Raw genomic sequence first — 12330 nt, 5'->3', positions numbered from 1 at the left:
ACATTCCTTCAATCTTCAGGGTTGAAGGCGAAGAAATAAGTTTTTCCGAAACGTTATCTATCTACAAGCCCACGTGGAGTTTATACCCAGAACAACATCGATTTCTCTTACAGCCGTTAGAACATCAAATTTGATTTTAGATTATTTATATCCGTAACGCTTTTGAAATAGATACGCGTGTGGGTGACCAGTTATTCGTTCAGAAGAGTTTGATAGTATTTTCCCATGCATTCAGATCAATAAAATGTAAGGTAAACTGAGGACTTCAAAATAATTATTCAAGTGAAGACGGAACACAAACGATCATCTCAAATGCACTAATGATTTTCACTAAATCCGTCTCGTTTGTCAACTTTATTGATACTCGTGTGCTAAATTATCTAAACAGTGTGTCCATTGCGCCTGGAACATCTCTGACACATGCAATGAACACAGAAAACTACTTGTAACTTGTTCAGATTATTTTGTTGTAGTTGGGAACGAACAGCAACACAGCATTTCTATCGCCCTGACATTTCTTTTTTACTTTCGTTGATTCTCCTTGTGTCTGAGCCACTGTCGTTAGGTTCATAGACCTTAGAGAAACGAACCAGAAATGTAAATGGTCAACTAATTTCCTTAGCCCTTCTATTTTAAGCACAACTCTGTTAACTTTAACAAGGTTTTGTTTGTTACAAGGTGCGTGGAATATGAAACCGAAAGAACAGGTGCACTAATTACACCGTGTCGTGGCGTTACTGGGCCGCCATATTGGCGTCACGGAAGGGAGGTGATGTGCGAACAGATGTCTAGTCTTAAGAACGTGCTAGCTTACTTCTGTCCAGAGGCATGCTTCTACAACTGTGGCTCCTAGTATTGTGCAAACAATTGTTATTCATTTAGCGAGTTTCAGAGAGAGACTGAGCAAAAGTGTAACATGAATGACCATTGCATTCTCTTCGTGAGGTAGTAGTGAATGGAAGTTTTACTTTCATGCCTTCTCTGTGGGCCTGGTAAGTTCACGTGAATTACGTTAAGATTTGGGTTTTCACAAGGGCGAATATTTGAATTGTTGCCATCTTGGTTATGACGTCGTGTAGTATTGAAAGTGGTAAACTACGTTTCGGATGAACTTATCGTCGCCATCAACAACACATACATACTACATAACAACATAAAGCAGAATACCACAATGGAAACTTCAGCCTCATTACGTTTCCCAACGTTCGATATTCTGCAGGCGACACGGCCCGATAGAAGAGTATTTGGTTACGTTGTGGCACATGCCGTAGGCAGCCAGGCCTCGGCGCCAACCCCTCAAGGGCCTCCCGCCTTTCGGCACCTCAAGGCAAACATTACAAATCCAGCAAGCGACCGCCATATATTACCACAGAACACGCGCGTGCCTTGCAGTCGTGTAAAGTGCGCACCAGCTCCACCTGCCCAACATCCAAACCAAGACGATCAACTGACACTTGTCTGGACGACATTACAAAGAGATAGGAAATAGTGAACGCGTCCCGAAAGCGTTCGTGAAACGGAAGGATGTGTATGGGTACCCTGCAACATCAACGTAAAAACGTCAGTTGGAAGCGGTTATGAATCTGAAAATATGATACGTTATTACCATTTTATGCTCCAAATGATCTTACCAACACGCCCAGAAGTATTGCACTAGGACTTTTAATCACTTGTATAACGTCATACGAGATGATCATGAATGATATGTATACAAGAACAAGGACTATGGTCTATTTCAATGTCGGCCCAGTACCCTATAATTCACCTGGAACGACTCAGAAATATCACGAAAATTCTGTTTTCGGATAGTAAGTAATTAGGACAAAATTCTTTCTTCAGGAATGAACGTCTACAGCGTTAATCTGTACGATAATCTGTTCTGTACGTCGAAAGGGCAACGCGTATCAACACTCTGGCCCTCGGAAACTCCCATGAGATAACACTTATCCCAGATACGCCATTGTTTTACTTCTGACAAGTTTCGCGCATCCTTGAGCTTTGGAATGTTCACGGAGATTTTTAAGTGACCTGTATCGAAACGAATATCTATGCATCTGTCCTCTTTTGTCGATTCCTCATGTAGGTCTGCAACTCTCAATGCTACATCTGTGTAAAGTAAATTAAAAGCGTGGTCACGTCTTTATGTAGAGTGGTAATTCACTTGTATTTAATCTGGAGTCACTACATTTCAGTAAGACCTCCATTAACTTTCTGAACACATCATCAGGCCAAAAAAAATGTCATACGTGTGAAGGCGAACCTTCCATAACCCGAACATACAACAGTGGCATTCAAGGCATTATTTATCATATCATAAGCAAAGCAACGAAACCCAAGGAGCATAATCGTCCTTAAGAAGCTGATAGTCGCTTTTTATGGATTCAGAGTATTCATTACTAATTTCAAGGGTCCGCCAAGGACCGCATCCTAAACGTGCTGAATTCCTATTTCATTAATATCCAATTCAACAGCCCCCTCTCATCTAAGCCTACGTCTTCCACGTGCTCCCTTCCTTCAGGACTAAACTGTTATTGAATTTTCTATCACTCTTATTCCTGCTACGTGCCTCGCCCATACCATCCTTGATTATGATTACCATGTTCTTTTTTGGCGAATACTTCAAATTATGAAGCGTCTCTCTAATTTTCTCCTCACGCCAAGGTACCTCAGCACCGTGATAAAAACATCAGGGCGAGTTACGAAACTGCACATCCGCGCGACAACGGGTAAGTTACAGCCTACTTTTGTACATTTTATCTACAAGTCTATGGATGGGAGACGAGCGATGTTAAAACTTTTCTCATTTTAAAAGTGCTAAAACCAATCTCTCAATCGCATGCATTGACATTCGGGTCTCTCTTTACCTTTGGATTCATATCCACAATTATTCTTGGCATACGGGAATTTTTGATCATTTACAACCAATCTCAAAACTTTAACCCTTTGAAGTCGAAGCTTGTTTAAACAATTTTTTAATGATTCAATCTGTACCCCAAAGAAAACACAACACTCCTCCGTTACTGAGTTTCAGGAAATTATCTGTTGTTTGCAATGGAAATCACATAAAACCGATGAATAAAAATGCAGAAATATTTATTGTTAAAGCAGCCTGGTTCATATAGTTACCATTTCGCTTTAACCATCACTCCATAAAGAGTTACTTATTCGTCATTACGATGGCTGAAATTGTAAGAACTTGATACTTCGAAAGCGAAGTTACATCGAAACAGCTAAGAGCTCTGCGACGGTGTCATAAACCTCTCACCTCCCTTAAGAAAAGTTTGTTGTTGACAACGCCTACACAGAAAGCAGCAGCAGCAGCGAGGTGTATCCCGGGAGCGTTAACACTGGATGACAGCGTGGCAATTCAACACACCGCCTTCTGAATCACTCCCTTGACAATTTCCGGCATTTTACCGCATCCGGAGGAACTGAATGTCTCGAGAATTCCAAAGAAGAAGTCCACACGTGTGGAAAACTGCATAAAGCAAGGAGGAAAACAGAGAAGAAAAACAAAAAGAGACCGGAATGGCTTACGAACAAGGGGGTGTTCAAAAGAAACTTGCCCGAATGCGATTGCGTTCCGCTTAGTAGTAAGTGGCGAAACTTGGAGTAGCCACCAAAAACCACAGACGCAGAAACATATCATTTAATTCCCGCAAGAAAAAAAAATTCAAGTCCCAAACATCTCAACGTTATCGCGTTCTCTGTTTCTTAACGCTAATAACGGAACGCAAAATGTTCGTAAATTATGGTCTGCGGACCACAGATTGGGAAACACCGCCAGTGTGTTTGCTGGCTCAGAGCACCAAGTCTATGTAATTGTGCCTCCAGCGGAGTCAGCAAATGACAAACACCGCTGTTTATTACGCCATCATTAATAATCTCAGCCGTGGGTAATGCAGCGAGCAGCAAAAACTGAACAGAGACACTTCAGTTTTCTGGTTGTCCTTCGGTTTAAAATTCACATATTAGTGATAAATGCGAATAGCTCAAAGAAATGTATAGTCTGAAATCGCTAAAGAAGAAACTTCTTGGGAAACCGAGGCGTAAATGAGGAGATAATATTAAAATGAATTTTAATTAAACAGATTAGGAATATGTGGAGTAGATTCGTCAGCGTGTGGGAATTCTATAAACACGATAACGAACTATCGGAACTGTTGAACTAAACAGGCTAAATACAATTTTAAAAGGACGAACGTAGCCTACTCCAAGTTGTAATCGTGGTATTCGACTGGTGGGACTGGGGAAAACCATGGAAAACCTCAGTCAGGATAGGTAGTGTGGCATGGCCAAGATTCTAACCATTTACATTCCGAGTGTTTCTGTTGACCCTCGAAGGAATCAGAGTCAAGCGGATGTCGTATCGGTCGATGTTGGAATTTTCGCCACAGAATGGTACAGAACTATCGCATTACTACCGTCAAGTTCTGTGTTTAAATCCACGTGTCAGACGTTTGTCAGAGGAAGGGATTCTGAACGGATTGCCCCCGACCTATTCTGGCGAGAATGAGAAAAGTCTCGGTGTGGAGAGACGAAGTTCCAGACATTCGGCTCGCTTTAACACAGACAGCAAGAAAATGTTCAAATGTTTTCCTATTCCAGCTTACAGTCTCGAGGAGACTGGTTCAGAACTAATTCAGGGATGTACAGCTTGTACCTTGGTCCTTACTAGGGCTTTTATGGCAAGTTTTCCGTTTTTTACTCAGTCTATAAAGTCGACTGCAGGGTGTGCTGCTTCTAAACGTCATTTCATATTTTACCACAAACGGAATCTCCTAAAATAAATAATTTACAAATTAACATATTCATGGGTCATCACCGTCTCAGTCGCTCCTAATGACCTCTTCCGTTGAAACACCTAAGTTGGATAATGCAGGAATCATCCAATTCGCCATTCACAAATTTCCCTCTTATCTGAGGCTGAATTACCTCTACATTACATCTAAAATTCGAACTGTCATATGTGCAGAAAGTTTTTTCATAATCGGACCGAAACAAGTAGAGTGTGTTTCATCTTGACACGAGTTTCACTTGGCACAAAGTGCGGACTTCATAAAATATAAATAACTGAGAAAGTGTCAGCTGGTGCGGGAAAGTGTGTGTAAATTTATTGTTCTACAGAGAAGGCAATCTCACAGCTTATCGCAGTCCGAACTGAAGTCATGCTTCTGAATAGAATTCTTCTGCTGGCTTAACTACCTATTTAAATAAAAAATTAAGTATCTATGTAAACCTAATTAAGCCGCGTAGCTAATTAATTAATTACGAAGTAACCAATGGAATGATTAGCTAGCTGGTTAGTTGAGAATTCTGCTTCGGGTTCGGTAAGTACTGGATTCGAATCTCACTCAGGTGGCCCATTGCAGAAACCTGTTTTCGTGCTAGATTCGACTCCGAAACGGGTAAATGAATTTCGAAGAAAGGAACGGTCTAATATACCTACTTACATGTATTTTAAATATAATTTCTCATGTTTTAAAATCTGTACGAAACGTAAAATACAGAGCCTACTAAGGTATACACTTCTCTTTGAACAATTTTTATATGATATCTAACAAAGTACAAGGGATAATTAATTTTTCACCTTTTGCAGTCGTGTTTATGTTGTGTGTTTAACTTCGCAATTATATACTTTTATCTTAAATAAATAGACATTAAGGTCAGTGACGTTATACAAAGTCACAATTAGTGCATTTTGAAAATGTGTATATACCACTGCAGTGCACCAACATTTCTCAATGGTTGTATACTAGAAACCACATTCCTCTTTAGTAGGTATCATATCAAGCCACATGTTCAATTCCATGGCTAAACAAACTGGTCAGGCCACCAGCAGCCATGAAAATCAGCAAGGCAATCCAGTGCTACCAAGCCTACTTCAGTTTCTGAACCAATTTATTTTGCGACGTTTTTTGTATCTCGTCTTGTTCTTATTTGCACTGCTCAATGAAAGAGTTGTCTTGTTATTCAACAACCGGTAACACAGGATGTGTAATAAATATGTCACCAACAGTAATGACGCAAGACAGATGAAGTAACATAGAAATTGGAAAATCAGAAAAACCGATTGCATAATCTACTTTAAAGACTGATGTGTAAGCAAAAGAATGATATTAAAAAGGATATTGTGGAAATAGCCTATAGGTAAATGTGAATTGTATTCATGTGGTTCAGGATAGGGTCTTATGAGAGACATTTTATGAAAACGGGGATGAACGTTCGGGTGACAAAAGGCAGGAAGTTCTTGATCAGATGGATAGATTCTAATTTTTCAGAACACCCCTTAAACTAGCGTTAATTTATGGAATTGGTCATAACGTGATTCGTGGTTCAGAGCCACAGTCAAATTCGGCACGTCTCTTAATTTGTTTCGATAGATTTTTGCATAAAGTGATATTTTCAAATGCACAAGAGAAAAGAGTGTTGGGCAAGACTGTTATAATCTCGCTGAAAAATTTATAAGTTTGCAATTTATATCGGTCTGATTTGAAATAGGCCTATTATTTGACTTTAGCAATAACACACACAGGGCAAGATTACAAGACCTACATAATATTCTTAATTTAATATTACATTTGCGAAATTTATGAAAAATTCTGTAATACAAAATTCTATAATACAAAATTCTATTTCTTTCTTTCTGTACGTGACAGCGCTCGTCTGACTGACTGGCTGACTGACTGACTGACTGACATACTAGAGTCAGTTTTGGTATTCCTGTGTCACCATGAAATTGGGAACGGATTTTTAAACATTTTATGCAAAAGGCTCTTGACAAGACATCCGACAACTAACAGGGTACTGGTCTAATGGGTCTGTTAAGACCCTTTCCATTCTATTTATTATTTAAAATATTTATTTTGTTTACACAACACACATTTTTCTTGAAAACAAAATTGTTACAGAATAAACTCTTGAGAGATTTATTTGCCCGATCGTCACAAAAACTTAACGCAGCTAATTTTTAAGTGACTCTGCGTTTGATCAAGATATGTCTGAGTAGCATGGAAAGGGTTAAACCCTCTACAAAGTCTGTACTTACTTTAAACTTCGACTGGGAACAAGAAGACGTGTTATCTGGCAGAAGACCAGTGGTCGAGCCCATCGGTGTTGCTCTCTGGCCTCTGCCGTCACCCGTCGCTTCTGTCGTAGACGAGAAGTTGCAGGAACTTCCACAGCTGCTGTTGGTTCCAGGACTACTTGCCCTGCTCACGAGGGTGACACCACTCGAACCAAAACCCCGCTGCTGCCCTGTATCCCGAGCCGCGGGTTGCATGCCTTGATGCTCCACCGATGTAGATGAAGACGACTCCAGCTTGAAGTGTCTAGAACGATTGCCACCAAGTGCCTCACTGCCACTGCCAAGAGGAGGGATCTTGTGTTGTGCTGATTCTCCGCTAGGTTCGCTCTCACCACACTTATCTTCTGACGAATCCAGCTTCACGATGTCTTTCACAAGTTCCGATCCCTTGTTAACGCAGTCAGGCCTCTGTTTTCCAACGGCCTTACCTGTTTTGAGATTTTGGTGTTTCTTTGGAATTTCGTTGCTTGTTGTAAGTTTCCTATCCTCTGATAGTTTTGTCACTACGGCTTCTATCCTGGCTGTTTCCTTCGATGGCCTAATGTAGTTTTTGGTAGTTGTCAGATCGTGTGTGGTTACAGAAGGCCCATCCTCGGATATACTCCTGAACACTCCCGATGCTGCGACGCCCTCTTCAGGATTCCAGGACTCCCGGTAGGCTGCCAGAGGTCTAAACACGCTCGTCTGGGGAGCCTCGGACGAAGAATCGCTCCGCTTACCATAACGAGTGCCCTACAAATAAAAATAACAACACATAGAATGTAATAGTTTTTGATCTGATCACCCTTTTAAACTGGGGATGGTTAAGAAGCAACGACTCCAAATTTATTTGTTTTGTATGACAAGATTCAGAAGAGAAATCAGCGCCGAGTAATGTGGTAAAAGTTTATCGAGAACTTATTAGCCCTGATGATGGAGGCAGCAGGTACCTCTGAAACGTCGATAAACGTTCCCAGACAACACGGCGATATAACACAGAAGACAGCTATCTTCATACTCGGTACCTGAAAACCACAAATCCTACCAAGTTACATCAGGGCTTATCGCCTAGAAATATAAGCAACTTCTCTGACATTAGTGTATAGCGTGTAGCATACACGTGATCAGCAGGCGCACTGAGCTGCATGTTCTGTACAGCAAGAGAAGTTCTTACTCGTTGCAGAAACGGAAAAATTTATTTCATGACATCAAAAACACACAAACTGTCTACCGAGTGGTAACAAGGGGACTTATATTTGCAAGATATCTTGTTCGACTTTCGGTTATAGGACTGACTTTTCTAAATGATCTCAACGTCGTTTTTCTCAGTTTAACCGGGCAGTACCTTCACGCAAACCAGTACAAGCTGGTCTGCCTCACAGGTAAATCGGCGTTAAGTGATCAAGTCAGTTGATAAACCATCGTTAAACATCCTTGGAGATAATTATTAAAAAGATTAATTCTTTAAAAAATATAGTATCAAAGGTCGAAAGAGGCTCGTGTGTAATGGTTTCACCACAGTCGCACTTCATAAAATTGTTATTAAGTTTTATTTCTTTAGTTTCCTGGGTCCATACAAAATGAAGAAAAATGTAAAAATGATGTCGATCCAGGATTGAAAGCAGAAGTAAAGAGTAGTGGACTGTCTTAAGATGTTGCTCTAGACATTTTCTGAACAAAGATGAATAACATCGACTCGTGACACTCCACACTATGACGCGAAAGCATCCGACGCAAATGTCATGTGGGTGTCATCACAACGCCACTGACTGATGTTCCCACAGTCGTTTTCCGAATTATCAGTCAAGTGGTCTAATACGGTCAAGATATGTAATCAAATCAGATAAAAGTGACTGAATCAGTATCGTTAAATATCCTACGGACTAACCGACCATTCGTGAAGAGTGGGATCAATATTCTTACACGCTAAATTACAGTCAAGGAGATAAAAACACAGAGGTTGATGAACATGGTGTAATAGAAGGTTCATTTTCTGTCGTCATGAAACACGACTAAATCCATGAAGCCGGCTTAAGTCCGTAGTTATCGCATCCGCACTTGAACACGTTTTGAGACATGTGTAAAGTGGAGTCAGTAGCCAGTTCAAGGCAAATAACCGGAAAGAGCAATCATGTGCGTGCGAGTGTGTGTGTGTGTGTGTGTGTCATTCCAGTGTTTATTGGGCAGGCAAAACAACTTAACTTTCGAGTCGAAACAGTTCTTATCTAGCATTCTCCGGCCTTGTCTTCAGGTGCATGAACTCGGAAAACAGCACAATCGAATACTCAAAAGGTCGCATATCCAAAGACTCTGATGACACCAACAATTACTGGTGCAACTGGAAGCTTCTCACGATTACTTCAAAATCATTTGCATGACATTTCCGATAACCACTGTAGCGTGGAATGGGAACAGAAAACGTCTTGAGGAACAAATTAATTAATGTGGCACTTTGTTACTTTAGAATGTGCTGTTCACGAGCCACTACGTAATAAGCCTCGAGGACAAAGTTTGACCTTGGATCACGGACGAATAGCCTTTAAGACGGTATGATGTTGATGTTGATGTTGATAATAATAGTAATAGCAGAAACATGGAGTTTTTTTCTCAGCATAAGCACCACGCCATGCAAACGTCTTTACGAGTGGAGGTAAAGTCCATGCAATATTAACGTCTACAACAGGTCACGTTACGGCCGCCTTGCCCCCGGAGAAAGAGCTTTTGTGTTTGCCATAATTATTCAAGACGACAGTGATAAAATAACAATAGTCACTTGCATAAAATAACCACTAAAATGAAGATTAAATATTTAAAAGTTGATTATGAGATCTACATTTTAAATTATGTTTGTCCGGTGCAGATACAAGCATTTATTCTTACACTAATCGCGATGCAGATACGTTAAATAAGCTTACACGACATAGAAAAAGGTCAACAAAACTTGCAAAATGTAATGACATACATATTTTATGTAATTTAACGTCTAATACTTTTATGCGACGAGCAATACTTGACAAGACGAGAAACGCAGATATTAAGGGACACGGTGCGCGTCTAACGAGATTGATGTCAGGCAATGGGAACGCTTTTCAGCGTTACAGCATGGATAAAAAACATTTTTCGCACTTTTACTCTCACTTATTTATTTTCATTCTTTTTAGATTCTCCCTTGCCGTTTCATTTTAATTACTGTTTTCTCCATTTTTATTTCTTCCTTCTTTCAATTTGTTCGTTCTCTATTCCTTTCTATTTTTATTCTTTATTTCTTTGGCACCCCTGTCTTATCGGTACACCGTGTCTGTCTGTCTGTCTATCCGCCCCATTTATTAGTTTCTGAACCACTGAGATATGCTGTTGATCTGATATCAAGCTTTGATATCACGATGATAATCTGCTTCTCTGTTGTGATTTGTGCCAAACACAGAGCCAACTCCATAAACGTCCCTGTTTTTGCGTTACATGTCGAAGTTTTAATCTGTTTAATTGTTTATGGTGGTAAAAGTTTGTAATTATAAAGTTGATTGGGGTGACGTATTTGCCTGAAATTTTACATTTAGAAACCCATAGACATTATATAAGCACTATGAGATTCTATTAGCTTTGTGTCATCAGATAAGAATGTTGAATGTTATACTCCTATCTTCTTCTCGGTCTGCCAAGTGGACGTTTAATTAGAGGTAACGTAAAATTCCAATACAAAGGAACCTAGTTGGAGGGTAGTCAGACATGTGGACATTGCTTCCCCATTATGCGTTATTTTTATGTACTTTAAACAAGTAACACATAATATTGAGTTTCACCATCTACCAGGTTCAATGCATTTTGGGTATGTATGTACATTTCTTAGCAGAGAGTGACGCAGCAGTTTCAAACTAATGTTACATAACATGAGAAGTATTCAACGAACAAGTCACTTAAGTGATGTACCACTTTACTTTTACAAAATAAAGCAAAGCAGCGAATTAAAGAAAGGAATACGTGTCAGAAAGAAAGTACAACAGATTTGCAAGAATGAGACCCAAATCCGTCTGCTGTTATGTTGTAATACGATCTATTAACTCCTTGAGTTGCCCACTGTCTCTGAATAAAAGGTATATTACAATTAAATGTTTATCACAATTGTTATCACCTTATCAATCATGTAAATTATACAGGTTTATGACGTTCAGCAAATCTACACACCTGATGATGGCATTTTCGCCGAAGCATGTAGTGTAAACATTTTTATTTATTCAACTTTGTTGATGGCATTAAAAACCCATGTTACTTCATACCTACAACAAGACGCTACCATTATGCATCGTCCAGATGGACCGTTTATTTTAGAAAAAGAACTCTCTTACAGAGAGATAGTCCCTTCTTCCTCTAATCTCGCATCAAGACGCACTGACAGGGGACAGCCTTGCTACTAGTCTCCTTGAACCGCGCTTCGACCCGGAAAGAACTCTCTCACGTCCACATGTGGGAAGAGACAGGAAGCTATTGTAAGTACCAAAACCGGCTGCGTACCAGCCATCAGCTGTCGCTGGCGGTCCGAAACTACTCAATAGATTTCGATGAAATTTTGTACCGTCAGTCTATACTTCATGCCATAGGAAGAATTTAATTTTGGATTGTTTGGTACAGTATAACATCTACTTTAAACTTTATCAGTTTTCCCTTGTTGGTAAAATGTAAACAACGCAAGTCATTTTTTTAATAACTGTCAATGGATGAAACGGGGAGAATCTTCAAGCAACGGCTGGAACCCGCGTTCCTCAACGTGACGTGGACTACGAAATCAAATTCAGAAGAGACATGGAACGATAGAGGAAAGGCGGCACAATCTGTAAATGAGGCCGGAACAAGCTGTTGCCTAATGCTTGGAATGCAGATATTTCATCAACGCAGCAAGAATTTCGAGATAACCATCGATTATCTCCATTCCTTTTATCTGACCACACCGCAACACGTCACGTTACAATGACATCATGATTTTGACGTCACTACATGTCTGTCTCGTTATCCGTATTTCTTCATGGGTTCGTCATCAATGATGCAAACACAACGGATGACTAAGTGTCAGGTGAACGAGGGCAGGGGGGAACTTGTAGCAATGTCCGTCTGTGCATTGCCTGGAGGAAGACAACGCCACAGATAAAAACAATTTCCTCACAAAATGTGACGAATTCCTCGCAGTTACAGAAGAGAATGGAATAAGAATTTCTATCAGATATTGTTAAGCGTGAAAGAACGACATAAGAAACACGTACGTAATCTTAGTA

General features: G+C 40.0%; 1 protein-coding gene across 1 annotated transcript in view; it reads right to left on the bottom strand.

Moving 5' to 3' along the window:
* Positions 1–12330, bottom strand: part of LOC110840905 (sodium-dependent nutrient amino acid transporter 1) — a 37967-nt gene that overhangs the window by 20588 nt on the left and 5049 nt on the right. Inside the window, exon 3 of the mRNA XM_087346609.1 lies at positions 7049–7819. Within this exon, the coding sequence (XP_087202735.1) occupies positions 7049–7819 (771 nt within the window). The remainder of the gene's footprint in view (positions 1–7048; positions 7820–12330) is intronic.

The sequence above is a fragment of the Zootermopsis nevadensis genome, unplaced genomic scaffold (assembly GCF_977971745.1).
Source record: "Zootermopsis nevadensis isolate Lab colony 2312 unplaced genomic scaffold, Znev_1.0 Znev_ptg000010l, whole genome shotgun sequence".
Taxonomy (NCBI): Eukaryota; Metazoa; Arthropoda; class Insecta; order Blattodea; family Termopsidae; genus Zootermopsis; species Zootermopsis nevadensis.
The sequence above is the reverse complement of the archived record's forward strand: the minus strand, read 5'-3'. Positions and strand labels throughout refer to the sequence as shown.